Consider the following 20182-nt stretch of genomic DNA (forward strand, 5'->3'; position numbering starts at 1 on the left):
ACATTAACATGTCTTCCCGTTTAAAACCAAAAAAAATCCTAAATGGCCACAGAGCTGGCGGGGCGGGGGGGGGGGGGGGGTGACATCTGGACGGCACCATCACAATAGAAAAATGTACGGATGATTCCAGCATTTAGAAATGTTGCAACACTTCTTCCCTTGAAGGAAATGAGTTTGGTGTTTCTTTACATGTTGGAGCCGTCGGCCCATTTTCTGGTGCAATGACATAAACACATCGTGTGTTTCCCTCTCGGGGATATGAAACATTTTCCCGCCCCTCAGTTTTAACACCTGCTCGTCGTTCTCCCTTTTTATTTTATTTTTTTATTTTTTCCCGCTTCCTCGCTCTGAAAGCGCGCTCTTCCGCACCCGGACCACCATCCCTCCTCGCGTTCCAATTCTCCGGCCCAAGGTTTTTACAAATTCCCTCTGATGTACAAGGTCATAAAGCTTCCTCCTCCTACCCCTTCCCTCGTCCTGGGCTTCAATCAGCCGTGTACAAGGCCGTCACAATCCATCTGCTTTCCAGTTCTTCAACTTGGGAACAGGCGTGTGCGCGCGCGCACACGCACACACACACAAACACACACACACACAAACATTGAATCACATCTTACTCTGTCTGGCGGGAAATGCAGACCCTTCTTGCCAGTATGGTCATTTTTCACCAGCACCTTAACTTGGATAACCACACGTTTTCTCTGCCTCGGACGCCATATTTAAAAAAAAAAATCAAGACACCATAAAATCACCCAAAGATCTGGATCTGTAAATCCTCAACATTCATTCTTTTTCCCCCCGCTTAGTTTCCCGTAATTCCCTCTTCACCAGCCTCAGCCAATCCTCTCTGTCTCGCCAGTTGCCGGTTCCAAATGCTGCTTCCAGACTTGTTAACCACAGCAAACCGCGGGTCCCATGTCACCGCCGTTCTTGCCTCTTGGTTCCGTTTTTGTTTCATACGAGTAGGAAACTGGCAAATAAATGTAAATCCAAACTAAAAGCACGCTCTGGAGCCTCTCCGCAGCTCTTCTACTCGCCAAGTTGTGATTCGCGGCGGCGCGAGCTCTGTCACGTCTCCGTGCTGTCACATCACGTCCAAGGTTGCGGGCAATGTCAGATGGCTAAATTGCATGACAAAAAGTCCAGCTGTAATAGTAAGTAAAAAAAAAAAAAGAAATGAAAACAATTTGAAAAATTTTTCATTTTTCTCATTTTCCCGCACGTTAATTGCCTGGGTCTGCCAACCTGCAGGTGGCAGCGCCTGAAAACCCCTTTTCATCGGTTGGTCTTTTTCTAAACCTCTTTTTCTAAAGCCTCACCTTTGTGGTCTTTGTCCTCTTCATTTTCATTTGTATTATAGCTTACGATATCTTATTTTCTTTTATTTAATTTTATTTTTTATGCCCACAGTGTGTGGTTTTAATCTTACTGCAGTTGAGCTTCTTTTATGCTGCTTGCAGCATAATTGTAAAGCACTTTTATTACTGTGTGTTTTAAAAAGTAAAACATAAAAACAATTAACAACTTATTTGTAATTTCTAATTTTGCTCCCTGTTAGTTATGTATGGATCAGGTTTTTATTTAATTTTTTAACTCAGATGTACTTGTCTTTTGTGTTGAGTTAATTTTACCGAGGCCAAAGTATTCCTTCTCACCACACACAAACACACACACACACACACACACACACACATAAACACACTGACTCCAATCAGAATGATCAACTTGGTGTCTACACAACAACTTAATAAAGGAAATTGTTTTTTAATTAAACAGAAATTAATAAGAAACAAATGATAATAAAAATGTGCAATAATAATAAAAAAGCTTCTCATCACACGCCAGCAGCCTTTGTAGTGGAAGGCTCTGTCGGTTGATTAATGACTCAGTGGGGAAAAAACAAACAAAACAGACGGATGTTTTAAAAAACTGGAAACTCCGTGATTCATCATTCCTCCAACAAAGGTCAACACAGTAAAACAATAAAAAAATAAAAATAATAACCCTACAACCGTTGATTACTTCTTCATGGCGCTTCTTTACCCCACCTCTGAAAGCGCAGCACTTGGTCTCCACTCATCTGAGCCGACGGAGGCCATCATTAGTCAGCAACCTTCCTTATTCCGTGTGACCTTTTCTGGAATTACCACGACAGTCATACTCCCGTGTGTGTTTTCATCATTATTACCTCACACACACACACACACACACACACACACACACACACACGCAAGCACGTTTACTCTGTGTAAGTAACCTTTCATCACACACACATGCACAAACACACACACACACACACCTGGTGATTACGCACAATGAACACACACACACACACACACTCTCAGTGGAAGTAACCTTTCATCACACACACATGCACAGGGAAGCCACAGTCTGAACTCATTGAGTGTGATACAAGTAATTACAGCTAATTCCCCTTCTAGGTAGGACTTTAGCCCCGTATACACACACACACACACACACACACACACACACACTGCTCCTCGGGTAACAACAGTACTGAGTTGAGGAATCCGATCGCCCCGGTGCCTCTGGAGGCCCTGACGGGCAGCTGCCTGGAACACACACTCCGATAGATGACACACACACACGCAGATAGTTAGATATCATTTACCAAGCAGGCAGTTTTTGGGGGAAAAAAATAAACAGGGATCAAGGGGGCCGAACATGTTGGATTACAGGGTGAGTACATGTGGCCTTGTCCAGGTCAAATTTAAGCTCCTTTCCAACACACAATATTACTTGATTATTACAATAACAATGCAATTCACTCGTTAATGACGATAATGATTCCCACGTCACCATTTAGCAGCATTCTAGTGCATTCGAGAAAATTCACTGGGCATTCACCAGGTGTTTATTCATATTTCAACACATTTCACAAAGCATTTCCAGGATTTTTTTTGTATGAGAATCCGTAACGGGTCCAGCAGCAGCGGCAACGAGCGCACACCTTGAAACGGACCCATTAGGAGTGCACCTTTGCTGCATCCTGTCATTACACAGGACGTTGACCGCTTTGATCTTCACTGCCTGTCTGGAGGCACCGCAGCCTTGAAGAACACGACTATTCCCTGCAAACTGGGTAAGGAGTTAGGTGCGAGGCTCAGCACCTTAGTTCCTTCTGGACTGGGACCCTGGGAATTGCCTTTCGGACACAAAATGTGCTCCTTAAACTTATTAAACAGGCATATCCTCTTCCTTGAATTTGACTTTTAACACGGGAGCCCTTCCGTTTCAAGTGACCGTGGACTGTATTCTAAGTAAAATATGCTTGCTCTCACTATAGGTGTGGACATTTCTTGATTTGAAGATGCATCGTGATGCAAATGTAGACGGTTCTGCATCAATGCAGTGACAGAACATCATCGGGGGATTGGAAATATAATTAGGCCTACATGAAAAACAGGCCTTGGTGCTGCTGGTTAATTAAGTGAGCTTGGACTGGATGTCTGGACTGAGGTGAGAAAGACTGATTAGAAGATTACTATTTATTAAGTACTGGTTCAAAGTTTTAAGAACACGCACTTAGGGGTCTGTTCTAGAAGAGAGCCCCGATCTCTGGGGCCAGCTGGTTATACAGTCTCTGTGGCAGCCTTTACCGGCAGATGTCTCAAAGGGTGAAGTTACTGTGGATAGTGTAAAAGCTGAACATTGCTTTGTGACACAAGTTTGACATTCAACAAAGACATAATGTTCTGGAAATGCTGGGGACCAAAAAATAACATCAGTGCCCATATAGAAATTGGGAAAGCGATACATTGAGACGCAATCGACATACATCGAGAATCCTTGACAGGTGAATCGTAATCAAAGCGTGAGGCCGGTGAAGATTCGCACCTCTAGCTCACACCTATTAATGGGCATCATTTCGAATACATTTCCAAATAGCACTGCCGTGAGTCACGTGATCCAAACCAATTGCAGTGGACAGTGTCGGGAAATGGGTGTAAAGCGTAAGTAGAATCCTGTGGAGTCAGTTTTTGACAGTAAACTAACTAATTTATAGTCAGGCTAAAGTAAATTGCATGAAATGGAAAATGCCATTGAAATGTTTTAGATGGGGACAAAAGAAAAATACTTGCATGGTGGCTCAGTGGATAGCACTGCTGCCTCACATCAAGGAGGTTGTGGGTTTAAACCCGACGAGGGCCTTTCTGTGTGGGGTTTGTGTCTTCTCCCCAAGTTCCTGGGGGTTTCTTCTTGTTGTCCCGACCTAAAGACCCGCACATCAGTTTATACATTCTTTCCAAGGCCTCGCCACTAGAACTGGAGTTGGTTGGCTGCCCACTACTTCTGGATTCTGAACGGTTTGTGAAAACGCATGAGACAAGTTTTGTTTATCAATAAAAGTCCTGAGTAATAGTAGAGAGAAATGTGTTTGTGAATAACAAGTAAAACCTTTGCTTCGATTGGCTAACGTCGGCCGTCTTCAACCTGCTTCTGTTGGGCTGGTGCATTTTGCCCACTTTTTTCATTTTGCCCAATTCTCTGCCACCATGCCTCCTCCTGTCTCACAAATTCCTACATTCCCTTGTTCAACTTACACGAGCTCTTCTCCACATGCACCAGTTTATTACTGGATTGAAACAGGAAAATGATTTTGAGAATGACCTCAAGAGACCCCAACCCCTTCCATCTGGTGTATTCGTATTCAGGGCTGCTCAACGGGAATCCTTGGTATACGGAAGGGTCTTCAGAGACTAGCTTATCAATGATCAAACATAGGGTTTTTTGCCATTATTATTTCAGCAGACTGGAAACTGGTTAAACCTGGTCTTTTGATGTTAAGGGGGCAAGTTGCAGCGGTGTTATCAGGATGCTTTATCGTCTCCGGTGATCAGGAACGGAAGAGGTAGAGGTAGACCTGGACAACGGTGGCAGTGCTTGGTGTGTGTGGTGATGCGGTTCAATTGATGCAATTTTTACCTGTCTTCCACTGGGTACAGACAAGGTAACGTGTACAAAAAGTCACCAGGACATACTGCAAACACCCTGGCATGCGCTCGCTAAAAGGAATGGAACATCCTGGAACATTACACTTAACTGATCGCCTTTTTGTCAGTCTAGAGTCTAAGGTCCAGGAAAATGCTTCCTCACATTGTTTTTCTCTCCTCTGTATTGGTTCCAGGACAAGAAGAAGTACCTGGACATCATCCACGCCTACACGGAGGTGCACGGCACCGTGCACGGCACCAGCACCGTGCACCTGCCCAGCTACGTGAGGAACCACGGCATCCTGAGTGGCCGCGACCTGCAGTTCCTTCTTAGGGAGACCAAGGTGAGACACCAAAGAGCTGCCCTCAACCAAAAGCTTTTCAGTTGAACAGTCACAAAGTCATGCATCACCTTCAACTTCACGCCACCTAACTTATTGGTCAATCAAACAAGCTTATTTTCTGTAAACTTTCCCACCATCTACATAAATCGGTTATTGGACAATGGTGGCTCCAAAATGCAAAATAATGTCTGTCTGTTCTGGAATATTATTTATTTATTTGAAATCTTCATGGCTCTCCACCAGTGACAGCACTCTTATGCACTCAGGCTACACTTAAAGTAGCCTGGCCAAGTTTAAACCTGACAGAAAGGATATTTTATAATGCAAAGGCTGCAGTAGAAAAGTGCCAATGTTGACAATGCGCTGTATTTATTTGATGTATAGGACTTTCGGATGTTTGTAGCGGTAGTGTAACATTACCCAAAGGGAAAACAAAAAGACTGGCTCTAAAAGGGAGTCAGGACTCTTGGACCGTAATGTCCTTGAGATGTACTTAAAAAAACAAGCAAAAAAAAACAAAAAACAGCTCTCAAGTAGACATGTCTTTCTATGCTCCCTGAAGACAGTTAAACACATTAAGCCCTGGTTGGAATCAAGTAGTGTGACTCAAGTTGGCCGCCGTGAAAACCGCAAACATCCCACAAAACATTCCCTTTGACATCTTTCTCACGAGAAGCTGGAGCTGCTCCAGTAAACTTAAGACCACCAACAACATATTAATCTCTTGAACTTGAACTTGAACTCGAACATTATCCTCCATGTTTAGATGAACATTAGGAGAGCATACTCTTTTTCACTCTTTGTTTGCAAGGCTGCAAAATGATCCCACCCTCTGGACCCTCCAGGTTTTGTTTTTCATGGGCCCATTGAAGAGCGGCCAAAACCTAAGTGAATACCATTGAGGGGAAGTTGTTCATCAATGTACTTTTAGGAAAGGTCAATTCAGTCAATGCTCTCACGTCACCTTAACTAATAAGAAATTCCCGATAAGATTCCGACCTCTTTTGAGGAGGACATCATTTTACCGATTCAAACATATTTTCCAAATTCAGACTGAATGGTTTTACAGGTAACGGGGCTGCAGTTCATTGTCAAGCCTTTTCTTTCTCAACATATCTGTCAGTCGCCAGGACTATCTTTGTTCTTTGAGGCCAAAATAAAACCGTCGTCAGTATACTCTATGCAAAACAAATCTTTTCAAACAAAAAGACGTGGCTGGTTGATCAGCCCAGTGGATCGGGGGTTAGTGTTCTGCTTTCTTCTTCTGTCCATTCCCTCACTGCATCAGTGGTGGATGCGCTGCGTATTGCCTGGTTACACCCGACAACGGGTCAACCGTTCGGGGGAAGGGTTTGCTGGCGCTTCTTTGTTAGTCTAGTTCAATTTTCGGTTGAAATGATGCCTTTAAGGTGGAGGTGGCGGCTGTCCTGAAAGAACCTTAGAGGCTAAGACACACGCTCGCACTGTTCGCCGACGACACACCGCTGTCAGGCAACAAGACTGGTAGAGCGCCACGCGCACATTTGTTGTTTTCTTTCCACATCCTTGGATAAGGCTGTTAATTCTAAATTCTTATCGCTTCTGCTGCCTTGAAATAAAAAAAAACACAGCACTTGGAAACTTGGGTTTGGATTAATATTTGAGGCAGGGCAGAGTGACACATGAGTCTTTCAACCTTGACAATTCCCACTGTTCAAAAGCAGTGTTGTCACAGAAGTGATTTTCACCTTAAAAGCGTGGTTGGCAGAACACAAAGGTGTTCGATGCCACCGTCTTTTGTCGTGTCAGATGATGCCGTTAAAACGAAAGGGTGCTCAGTCGCCTCCCTGGAGCTTGAACTTTAGAGGGGCTCAGCTCGCTCTAGGGGTTGGGTGGGGTACCCTTCCCCGGGATAATTTTCTTTTTTTAATGCCTCTAAACGCTCATCTCCCGTGAGTTTTGACAGGGAAGTACGGACACATTCTCAATGAGAACTTGAAAGTTAGGCTATTCTTTTATTATTGTTGTTATCTGTGAACATAGGCTATCTTCAGAGGGTTGGAAAGGTACTGAGGCTCTGAGAAAAAACATTTTGCTAAAATGATTCAGAACAAGAGCTCGTCAGGGGTCATTATTAGACGCTAACGATCTCTTATTTTGCTTCTTATTCATAATTTAACGTGAAATTGTCACTTAATTGCGGAAGGAGACAGCAAAGAGATGTAGGCGATAACTTCATGATCACTTCCGTCATTTATGAAGGCAATACATTTGCCAGTATTCTGAACCTGATTTCTGAATCTGTTCACACAAGGCTCATCTTTACTTTCTTCTGTTTATAAGAAATAATAAAATAAAATGCCAAATATGCCGATATCCCTTTAAAGGTGGTCTTCATTCATGGCATTCAGAGGTGGATGGTACTGGAGTACTGCTATATTTCATTATTACAACATTACATCACATTTGGATGGTACCTAAGTATTTGTTCCTCAAGTACTGCTCAGAAATACTTTGAGAACATACAAAGTAGGTAAGACTGCCTTACGAATCTCCCAACACCACATTGTACACATTGAAGTATTTAGAATGTAGGACTTCAGGACCAGAGTTCCATTTTTACCTTTACTTTGTGTGCTTTGCCTCACCATTAATTGTATTTGTCCCGCATTTGAGCTTCTGCGTTACCGCTGTGAGGGCGGGACCGTCAAAGGATAACTGCTCTCGTTGTAGTTGGAAAATCTGCCAATGATTGCATCATGGCTCAGTCCCTCAAGAACGGGCTTTTCAATGGACATCACAGCAAAAAGATGCGGTCGTTTTTGCAGGCTAGCGCAGCAGGCTCTTGCAATTGATGAATCAAAACATTTTTTTTGTGGGGGCTGTTTACCAGCAAACACACTCACGCAGGGACAGTTATTGTGTTACACCTGAATGTCTGCGTTGAGGTTTTCCATTAAAGGCTGTCGGAAGCGCTTTATTATTATTAGCTCTACATTATTTTGAAGGAGTGTATGGAGCAGATGGCTACAGGATTGAGCTGAGAGAGACACTGAGAAAGAGTCCTAGAATTTCTTCGGCGGATTTCTTCTCGGCCTCTGGCCAAGAAGAAATTGATTATATGAGGCTCGGCTGGAGTCAAAAGATGAAAGGGAAAGAAACATGGCCAATAAGACAGGGTTCACAGGGTCTCTAAAGGCCTTAAAGACGTTGAATTTCACTTTTTTATTTTATTATTTAAGCCTGGAAAATCTACCCCCAATTTGTCGGGGGAAAAGATGGATGGATAAATGGATTGATGGATTGATGGATTGAGGGGAAATATTGGCACCACAGCGGCTCACATAAAAATAGGGGGCATGTCTATAGGCAGTAAACCAGAACATTGACATCATACATTAAACTTAAAATGAAATACAGGATAGACGAAAATGGCAAATTATTAATAAAAAATAACAATAAACCAGAAAAACCAACAATAAAAAAAATGGCAATGTACTATCAACCTAACAATAAAAATAAACTTCAAAATGAACAAGAATATTTGTCAATATAAATAACAATACACAATACACCACCTGTATAAGTCACATGGGAAGCTGTGCAATAAACAATAAATACGTGTGTGTGTGTGTGTGTGTGTGTGGGTGTGGGTGTGGGTGTGGGTGTATATAATAAATGGCAATATACAATAAACCGAAGAAGCTGGAAAAATTGGCACTATACAGTAAACGTAAAAAAAGAACCGAGATGGAAAATTTGGGGAATATACAATAAACAAAAAAAATTAACAGTAAGCAATAAGAAAAATATACCTAAAAATAGGAAAAACAGACCAGAACAATTTACCTAAAAATAAACAATTGGCAATATACTGCAAAATAAACCTATTTTATGAGGTGGGTGTGTATTTATGACACTGATTGTTCCATAAGATGAGATAGAAATAATAATGAACATTTTCAATCATTTTTGTATGGCAATTATTCCAAACTAAAATGTCATGATGGTGACGACCCCTGGCTTCAGGTTTTACTAGAAGATAAAATTCCTCAATTTCCCTACTGGGAATGAATAATGAGTGTTTCTTTCTTTGTGTGTGTGAATGCGTATCGGCGTCGTCGTCCTTGTCCTGGTTCCGTCGCTCTCCTCTGCCTCTCTGCTCCTTCCTTATTTTTCTCGCTCCTTTATAAATAGTGACTGTCATGGCTCAAGAGGAGCCACAGAGAATAACTCGCTCTCTCCCACACACACACACACACACACACACACACACACACACACACACACACACACACACACACACACACACACACACACACAGACACACACACGGGCACGCACACAGGAATAAAGTGTCGTGCTTTGCTGCCACCTGTCGGCCAGTGGAAGCCAGAACATTGGCGATGGACACTAGACTTTCAAGACAATTTCTTGTTTTTATTCACCAAGGTCAGAATGACGCGCAGTTGTAATGTGAATAAATATTAATGCTATGTGTGAACACACCAGTCCAGCAGCAATATTAATTTTATCATATTTTAATATTTTATATTAGTTATTTTTAAAGTATTTCAGTTCATTATTATTATTATGAACTAACTTTCGTGCTTCACTGTAACGCCAAAGTTCGAAAACTCAATCAGGTAACGGAACGAGATGAGTTTTAGAGTAAGAGGCTTTGTGACCATCATCATCCAATTTGCTATAAATGTGCAGGATGTGGACCGCAGTCAGGTCACTGTACTTAAAGCAGACGGGCCAGTGTTTGTAGTTGCGGCGGCAAGAGTTCGATAACACAAACTGCAAAGTAGGGATGCATGAAATGAAGCTTTGTGAAGCATTGCGGTTACCCAACGCGCTGTTGAAAATTAAAAAAAAAAAAAAAAAAAAAAAAAAACTTGACTACAAGCATATATATAGGTATGAACATACTCACTGACGTGTGGTCCGTACAGTGTGTGTGTGTGTGTGTGTGTGTAGCGAGCAAGGTTTTGCTCTCCTAGACAGTAGCCCCAGGTTCAATACCACTTCAACAACTCACACGCCAACGCCAGCAGTTAGTCTTTTGTTCTGTAAAATGGCAGAAAACTGTCCAAGGTGACGTTTACAACCTGCTTGTTTTGTCTGACTGACAGAAAACCCCATATGATTTACGATAATTTAACACAACAGAAAAGCAGCAATATATACTTAATAAATGACTTACGTTTTCTATGATTTTTAAGTGTAAATGGTTGTGAAAAACTGAGAATCAGCCGCTAAATATCATTATTATTTGCTTTTCTTACCAATTCTCTCTTTTAAATAATCCAGGCATTACCCAAATTGCTGGTCCGAAGTGCTATATTTGCAATAGTACAAATATATACAAGCTGGTGTTTGTTTATTTAAATATTATTTTATTGTTCATAGACTAGCAATAACAGAGGCCAGGAGTAATGGTCTGTACCTTAGCAACAGGGCAAAAAAAACCAAAAAACAAGAATTGTTCAATTTTAGATATTATTTAGAGTGTATTTGTTGATTTAAATATTTATTGTTTAACAGCACTTTAGAAGTACAAATGTGTCAGTCAGTATCTGATGTTTGTAATGAATTATTATTTATAGACCTGCCCTGAAGATAAGCCCTTCGAGTTTCAAGGTCAAAGTGATTAAATTGGCAACGGTATTATCTGACTAATTTCCTGTGTTGAAATAGATTATACAGCCTGTTCAAATATAGACATTCATGAAACACTGACTTCTTGGATCTCTCATGTTATACTCACAGTGGTGGTCTGCTGGCAACAAACCTTTGCTCTTAAAATATCTCTGTTTTAGTGTTACAGTAGCCTAGAGTATCCATCCATTATGCTTATAAGTGTGGTATCAAGGGCTGGTGTGTTTGTATGTGCGTCAATGTGGAGTGGGTGGTGGCGCATCCGCGGGCTGGTCGTGGTGGGCTTGTCTGGGTAAAAAGGTCCAGGGCCATTGTTTTGTCCCAGTCCGTCCCTGACCCTGCACCACTGATGAACTGAGGCTGAAACCTCATTTTATATGGAACCCGGGCCGCTGCGGTAAGGACTGACTGAGCCTTGTATATGGTGCGCTCTACCCAGTGAGCCACCTCACTTCTAGTCTTCTAGTCTAGTCACTTTTAGTCTTGCAGCTGCTTTTTTAAATAATAGTAAAAATAATAATAATTATAGGTCTATTTCTATAAAATAGGTGAAAATATATAATAAAGTTTATGGTGTTGTCCATCTTCGTTGGGACTTCTCATCAACATATTTAAGAGCACAATGGATATTTACCATCTGCTTTGAGTCGGAACCTAAATATCCCAAAAAACGCCAAGCTATGGATGTATGCGGCTCTTTTGTCAGGGATACGTCATCTCTCTGGTTCTCCGACGGCGCTTGGGACGCTGCTCTCTGTCTCAGCTGTGTGTGTGTTTTTACAAGCGCAACCATCGGGCGGGGGTTGTTTCTATAACGACAAACGTGATTGGTTAGAGGAGAAAGGTCAGCTTTAGATCGTCCAAACTGATTGGCTTTCCGTTGCAACTTGCTCAATGCTGAAATGAACAGATCTGCGGAATTTTGTATATGAAAATGATGAATGCAATGTCTATTTTATTTCGACATGGAGGTAAAAAGAAAATGGCGAGAATTATCATAATTGTTTATGGCCAAGCAGCAATTCAAATTGTGCTTAGAGGGAATTATTTTCACTGGATATTATGACCGGAGAGATTTAAATATGTCGGACTTTAACAGATTTTCCCGGTCGGCAATCGGCAATTACCAGATAACAGTAACTTTGGCCCCGCTACAGTTTCACGTCCGCATCCCCCCGCAGATAACAACCGCTTAACCTTAAGAAATTCAGGGTTGCAGTGCATGTTTGAAAGCAGCTCAACAAGTCTTATACGCCCCATTTCTGACATTCTTTGTATGCCGATTGACTCCGTCGTCACATTGGCCCCCAAAATGCGCGTTGACATATATCCTCTTCAAGGGCACAGGGTGGGGAGTGTAGCGACTCCGAATGCTTTTGCTGGTGCTTTTGCAGCCCGACTCCTTCTTAAGGGCCCTTGGCTTTCTCCATGTTGAGGCGTGCTTTCTCCACATCGATGTGTGCTTACTCCGCTTCCATATCAATTTGACGCTTCGCATAAGCGGCCTCCACAGGAGCAACTGCTGCTCTTGCGCGGGCCGCTGCCGGTGCACCGACGTTGGACCCGCTGGGCTTGATGGGCCTGTTGGCCGACTTGAAGGACTCGTTGGACATCTCGACGGGCCAGCATTGTGCAGCCAATGTTGTACTGCCACTGCTGTCCGGGCCCTCTGCTCCTCCCTCCAAGCCGGGCTCTGCCCATTGGGGCCTGGGAGTTCGGTGGAGCTTGAGAGTTCCCAGGGGCCCGGGAGCAGGACCCAGCATTTCCAGCTCACGTGATGCCTTGAGGGGAAGTTAATCTTTTCACTCTTCAGTACAGTACAGAAGTATACAATGCAGAAGTATACAATGCAGAAGTATGCAGTGCGGAAGTATGCAGTGCAGATTCAATGTTCAAGAGGTTTATTCGTCACATACATATACATGCTTTCATACATATATGCAGTGAAATGTCAATGCAACGCATTGACAATTAACAATCAATCTCTACGCAGATGCAAATAGCCTGTCAATACGTTCGCTCCTACACTGTATGCATACACGAATAAGCTTACCGATTGTGCTTTCTCAAGGGCAATGACGAGACGGACGGAAGGAGATGTTAGTACGAGTCTGAGGCGTGATCTGACATGATGACAATGCTGTCATGTCACAATGCCGGATGGGGAGTGGTAGTAAACTGCGTTGTATGAGAGCACTCAGAATGTGTAGAATGTGTAGAGGCGCTCAATAGACTCATTCACGGCGGTATGCCTTGTGTCCAGCGTTATGTAATCCTTTTGAGCACGTATGGGGAAAACGGCGTTCAGTGATGAAGGCCAACTGCACCCACCCTCATCACTCACCTCAGACACATTCCCGCCCTTACCCGGAGTCCTTCACACGTTTTGCATCTGCTTTGCATGGCGGGAGCCATTTATGACAGTCTGGTGTTCTGTGTCCGAGTAGGGCAAGCTTATTTTCAGTGGGGAGAGCGAGGGAGGAGAATGGGCTATCTCTTACGTGGACGTGGGGGCAGGAGACAAAAACTTAAACAACGCAACATAAAACTGTTAAACTAGGCTAAAAAAACAACAAACAGCTCATCACCCCCGGAGACTTGGTGCACTTTTTTCCATACAAAGCAGAGTCCCGTTTCTGGGCTAAACTACACATAACTAGATATAATCACACAGTCCCTCCACATAAACAAGACATAGGTGTAGAAGCAGGAAATGTTGCGGCAGACGATAGTACTATGAATCACGTATGTTGTTCTATGAAACTTTGTGGATTTGGTCATTTCTGACGGTGGACAGTAGCTCAGGAGGTAGAGCTGGTGGTCTAGTAATCTAAAGGTTGCTGGTTCGATCCCAGGCTCCTCCTGCTAGCATGCTGTAGTGTCCTTGTGCAAGACACTTAACCCCTAATTGCTCCTGATGGCTGCATCCGTCAGTGTTTGAATAATTGTAAGTCGCTTTGGATAAAAGCGTCTGCTAAATGCAATGCAATGTAATTCATAGATTTAAGTGTAGTTCCCATAACAAGCCTATCTCTGCTGACGCTGTATTGCATCACCAGCTGTGCTGGTTTGTTTATGGGAGGCGTTTCACCCAAAACTCTGGAACCATAGCCAGTGCAACCAAAGATGCAAATTGATCATGGCCATACAATGCGCCCCAGACCAAACAAGCTTACTTAGCTGACACACTTAAGTATTTAGTGATCCTAAAACTTTTGTTTGTTATATTGAGTGGCGTCTTCAACATTTAAACATTCGTTATATGAAAAACACAACAAAAAATAAATAAAAGGAGACATTAGCCAGCAACGCCCTCTTACCGAAGGATATAATTCCTCAGCCGGAGTGCATAGTGAACACAATATTGAGATGTCATATTATCTATTACATGTCATTACACATGGACGCCGTCCTGGCACCTACCTTTGGTAAATTAATAGATAGAAAAGTTATTGAATGGGTTCCCTTGACACCATTGACATATTGGTCTATATGGGCCTTCCATATAGAGTAATCAAACTCACAGACAACTTTGAGGACTCTTTGAAAATTTCCATTGTCAGAACAGCCAAATGCAGCAAGGTTTCTACATTGCGGTAAAGTTAACCATAGTTTGAGAAACCCAGTTGCACCAGCAGCAGTTTAACTTTTGTTGCATGGCTGTTGGTGTAATTACGGTAATATTTATATCACTCGTTGTAGAGTGATAGATGGATAGATAAACCCCAACATGCATCATAATACATTGAGAAATCTCAATTTAACCCCTGACATGATGACATGAAGTACTTTCTGTAAACATTTGATCTTATTTTATGTATCCATGTATTTCATTTTTGTCAAAATGAGTCTTCTGCGTGGCAGTCAACATTTCTGATGTTATGTTAGTCCTGCCACTGAACCTGATACGGAAAATCTGTGTTAAATATTGTTAAAATTTAAAGTTAGTTAAAATTGTCTTGAAAAGGTATTGTATCATCTGAACTTCACTCTCTGATACCCTGATGTCAATAAAGGGGTAAAAAAAAAACAATTACATGTACATTTTCCTCTTGGTATTCCTCTTTTCCTCTCTCTCTCTCTCTCTCTCTCTCTCTCTCTCTCTCTCTCTCTCTCTCTCTCTCTCTCTCTCTCTCTCTCTCTCTCTCTCTCTCTCTCTCTCTCTCTCTAGCTGTTCGTGGGCCTCTCTTTCCCATACGAGGGCCCTGCCCCACTGGAGGCCATTGCCAATGGCTGTGCTTTCCTCAACCCCAAGTTCACTCCCCCGAAGAGCAGCAAGAACACGGACTTCTTCAAGGGGAAGCCCACCCTCAGAGAGGTGTGTGAGGTCAAGGGGGTACAAACAAAAATATTCAGCCCATAATGCCAAAAAATAAGCATATTCTCAATTCAGTTTGCGAATATTTTGACCACTGGGTTCATTGACCGATTTTAATTGATGATTAATAGTCTCAAAATATTTTCTATTAACAATGGAATCATCTTTTTTGTTCAGTGTGTGTGCATAAAAGTCCTTTACATATGGCATACAACTCCTGTACATAGTGCATACAAGTCCTTTGCATAGGGCGTAAAAGTCCTTTGCATAGAGCATGATAGTAATTTACATAGGGCATACTAGACCTTTACATAGGGCATACTAGACCTTTACATAGGGCATACTAGTCCTTTACATAGGGCATACTAGACCTTTACATAGGGCATACTAGTCCTTTACATAGGGTGTAAAAGTCCTTCAATAGGGCATATAAGTAATATACATACAGCATACTAGTCCTTTACATAACTCATGGGAGTCCTTTATATAGAGGCTAAAAGTCCTTTACATATAACATAAAAGATCCTTTACAAAGGGCATACAAGTCCTTTGCATAGGGCATGAAAGTCCTTTACATAGTGCATGGAAATCCTTTACATAGGGCATACAAGTCCTTTACATAGAAGCAGAAAGATGAGTTTAAGTTCCGACCCAAAACCAGATGGTAAATATCCATTGTTTTGTAAAATGTGACGACAAGACGTCCCGACAAAGACGGATAACACCACAAACTTTATCATTTATCACCTACTAGCCATATTTATTTAGTTTTTGATTTCATCAACATTTTATTTAATTTAAATCTTATTTAAAACATTTTATACAAGCTGAACTCGTTACTTATTTTTCACGAATGGAAATTGTTTGATTTCAAGTAGTAATATTCGTAGTATGTATTTATTTTTAAAACGGCGTTAACTGATGGCACTTATTTTATTTTTAATATTCAATAAAAAATATTATAAATCTTCATGCCTTCTTGATTGAATTCTTTATATAGCCTGCCTATAAATAGCTTTTAAACTCAATAAACACGATTGATGATATTTGACCAGAATCGCTCCCATTTTTCCAGGGCATTGAATTCTCCCAAGACACGTGAACCAGCACCATTTCTAACAGAAACTCTGGTGAACAAGTCCATTACATAGAGCATACAAGTCCTTTATATAGGACATAATAGTAATTTACGTACAGCATAATAGTCCTCTACATAGGGCGTAAAGCACCATAGGTATTATATAAGAGCAAAAAGGAATTATAAAAGCATAGAAATAAAAAGAATGGGTAAAAAAAAGCAGAGATTAAAAGGGTCAAAGTGCAAACTAAAGTAGGTAGGTTAATTGTTAATAGACTGCTCCCATCGACAAAGAAGGTTAAATGAACTTGTCTTCCTTTCTTCCTCTACTCTCCCTCATTCAGCTGACCTCCCAGCACCCCTATGCAGAGGTGTACATCGGGCGTCCCCATGTCTGGACGGTGGACATTGAAAACCCCTCAGAGGTGGAAAGGGCCATCCGCTCCATCCTCAGCCAGAAGGTCAGAAATAAAAAGGACTCTGCCTTTAATGTGTTATTTATGGGTAGTTGAGGTTTACTCTGGAAATACCATATGGCAACAGATTGCATACTAACAAAACACAAAAACACCTCTACACATAACACAAAGACTTACAAAGACATGCAAAAAAATAAAGATTAGAAATAGATTATATAAAAGATTATATATAATATTATATATATATATATATATATATATATATATATATATATATATAAGGGAGGGAAAAATAACAAACAAATGTATTTATTAAGTTTTTCCCAAAAAATGTGGCAGATCCACCTGCCACACGCCACCCGAGTTGCGTTTTCAGGGCCCTCCGATGCAGAGACACAAGTGATGGGGTTGAAAACATGCCAGTTTTGTTGTACAGAGTGGGCAAGGTGGAACAAGCCTGGAGCAGATGGAAAGTATGTCATGACAAGGGCTTGTGTGTGTGGGGATGGGGTCTTTACCTGTTGATTGGTGTAACGAGACAGACGTGGCTGCCTAAACCACACCACCCCAACACTACGTACCCTCCCGCCCCTTTAGAGCCCTGTTGTTTTTGTTCAGAACAAAATGGTGGTGGAAGTGTCTGGCGCTCAGAAACCGTCGAACCCACAGAAGTGAATGTTAAATAGTTGTATTTGGGGCAGTCCAGACAAGCTGCCGTCAAAATTTCATCCAAATTGGGGTGAATTTGTGGATAGAAAAAGACGAAAGAACTTTTTTTCAGCCCCTGTTAAGGTCACGTGAACACATTGCAGACTACTGATTGGTCACAGAGAAGCGTCACTGACTCACTGCGTCATCATTGAGTGACACAGCACATCCGGAACCAACTCGTCCTCAGGCATGCCTCTGCTGCAGAGAGACAGCATCTCGGGGTTTAAAACAACAAAAAGTGAATTTAAGACTAGTGAAATACAAGCAGTTTTATTAACTGTCCGCGCAGAGAGGAGAACACGCTGGAGCACACACCACCTACACCACCGTCCACAACGTGTAATTAAAGTTTGGACACAAAGACGTGTGACGCCATCTACTGTGAGCTGTATACCGACATGCACCACGGTGAGCTAGCCCTCAGAATTTATAGAAATTCCAGAGAGATATATTTCTACAGATAGCCATGTCTGTATTTACCTGCATATCTCAACATACATTTGTATTAGTCCTTAGATATTAAGCCAAGTTAATGGTATAATACAAACGTTATACCTCATAGTCAAAACCCAGATGTGTTGTCATTATAACATAAGGGTGGGTATATTGAGTAATATAAGAGTGTATTCCATTACACAAAATTAATTTGGTTATGTATCTTCCTGAATTGTAGTTGGTTATAACAATAACCATAATATGCCACAGAAAAGCCAAATGTCTAAGACAGCAGAGAAACGGGAGGCAGAATGTGCTGCCTTAGAGCTCAGACACACACAAATACTCTGTGAAAACTGTCTGAGCAGGGAAGGGGAACACCCTCAATCACTGCTACCGTCCACAACAGGACATAAACACTGTTACATCTATCAGTGAGACGACCGCTGTATGCTGACACACACCAGGGTGAGTAATACCTGTGTATTAAAAATAAAAAAGAACACATTGCCTTCAGAATTTATAGAAATTCCAGAGATATATATTTCTACAGATACCTTTGTCTGTATTTGCCTGTATATCCCAGCATACGTTTGTATTATTCCTTAGATATTAAGCCACATTTCAAATTAATGGTAGTCTACTTTAGACATTATACTTCATAGTTCAAACCAAATTAGTTTTTGCTATGAAGCTGTTGTCATTATAAAATAAGGGTGTATTCTATTACAGGCAATTAATTTGGTTATATGTCTCACTGAATTGTAGTTTGTCATAACAATAACCATAATAAATGACACAGTGAAGGGAACATGAATTTATTGTGTCGGTGTTATGAAATAATTGCATTATCTTTGTGTTTTCGTGTTCGAGATGTCACAGAGAAGCCAAAGGATTTAAGACAGCAGAGAACATCTCCCCGTTACACAGGCCTTTTTTTTGTTCCACTCCATTAGGAAAATAAATACATCTACGATTACGAAAACACTTGTTACAATTGGCTTTGTTTTGAGGAACGGGAATGAGCAGCGCTGGCTCTGACCGTGCGGAGAGCTCGCTGAGCAGAGAGATCCGAGAGCGGAGGTCCCAGATAATGTTCTGGCAGGATCCGCCGCAAATGAAGCCCTGGTTATGTCATCTTGAATTGTAGTTAGTTTAACTTTAGCCTTAATAACTTCTGCAGTATTGCGAGCAGGGCTTGTACATCGTTTCACCACATCATCATACCGACTAACCTGGGCCTTATGCATTGCTGCCCGCAGCGGTATTTATCATTATTATAGGTTTTTACAATAATAATGGCATCAAGTGAACAAAAGAAGACAACTCAATTCTTTCAATTATTTGTATGACCGTGAGCCTATACAAGTATATAAGTCTGTTTACGTTTCTTAAATTTATTTTTGTCAATTCTGTTCTGGATTAAAGTAACCAGAAGGGAGCATTTAAAAGGATTTCACTCATAACTACAAAATTTCCCCCAAATATTTCCGCCCTCATATTGTGTGCTCATGTGCCCTGGTTATTTAAAGCATGCGTGATATGACTGCGACTGTGGCGATCACACCCTCTTAAATCAAATTCTCCTACTGTACTTCCATAAATACCGCGAACACATGGAGTGGGATCCTGCTCCCGGGTCCCGGACCTCGTGTTGCGCCAAGAAACAATGGTCTCCGTTCACGACAATCATATGCTCGCAACCCTGGGCGGGCGGGCGGACGGGTGGGCTGCTGCTGCTACACACACACACACACACACACACACACACACACACACACACACACACCAGCAACTGTCCACATCTATGGACAAAGACGTTCAGACACGCACCGATCAAGGCTTGGTTTCACAACAATGGATGGCGTTGTTTCACCCACGTTCCTTTGAAGGTTATTTGAATTCTCTTGTTGAGGGTGAGGGGCTCTGGCCCAGTTCTACGCCTGGTACTACACCAAGCGGCGGAGCGGGTCAAAGGACCGCAGCTCGTCACCGCACAGAGCCCTCTCGCCCCCCCCCCCCTCTGTAGCGTGACGCAACGTGGACGGACGTGGAGAAGGGATGCAATTTTTGATCTTTGATTTGTTCGATTTTCCCGACTCCGTGTGGCTTTGGGCTCCCGCCGTTTGAGAGCCGACCCCGGCGGGCGCCCGCGGCCCTGTCTGCGGTTACCAAGTCGCCAACAAACGACTCTCTCTTTCGCCCGAGTGACTACAGACTCCCGAGGCGTTTAAAAGATTTGTTCGATGAGATCAGATCGTTCGCAAGTCGTGCATCAC

General features: G+C 42.1%; 1 protein-coding gene across 1 annotated transcript in view; it reads left to right on the forward strand.

Moving 5' to 3' along the window:
* Positions 1-20182, forward strand: part of mgat5 (alpha-1,6-mannosylglycoprotein 6-beta-N-acetylglucosaminyltransferase) — a gene marked incomplete at both ends in the record, with an annotated part of 88991 nt that overhangs the window by 66353 nt on the left and 2456 nt on the right. Inside the window, 3 exons of the mRNA XM_080022226.1 lie at positions 5150-5299; positions 15114-15260; positions 16683-16799. Coding sequence (XP_079878352.1) covers positions 5150-5299; positions 15114-15260; positions 16683-16799 — 414 coding nt within the window. The remainder of the gene's footprint in view (positions 1-5149; positions 5300-15113; positions 15261-16682; positions 16800-20182) is intronic.

The sequence above is a fragment of the Zeus faber genome, assembly GCF_960531495.2.
Source record: "Zeus faber genome assembly, chromosome: 2".
NCBI lineage: Eukaryota > Metazoa > Chordata > Actinopteri > Zeiformes > Zeidae > Zeus > Zeus faber.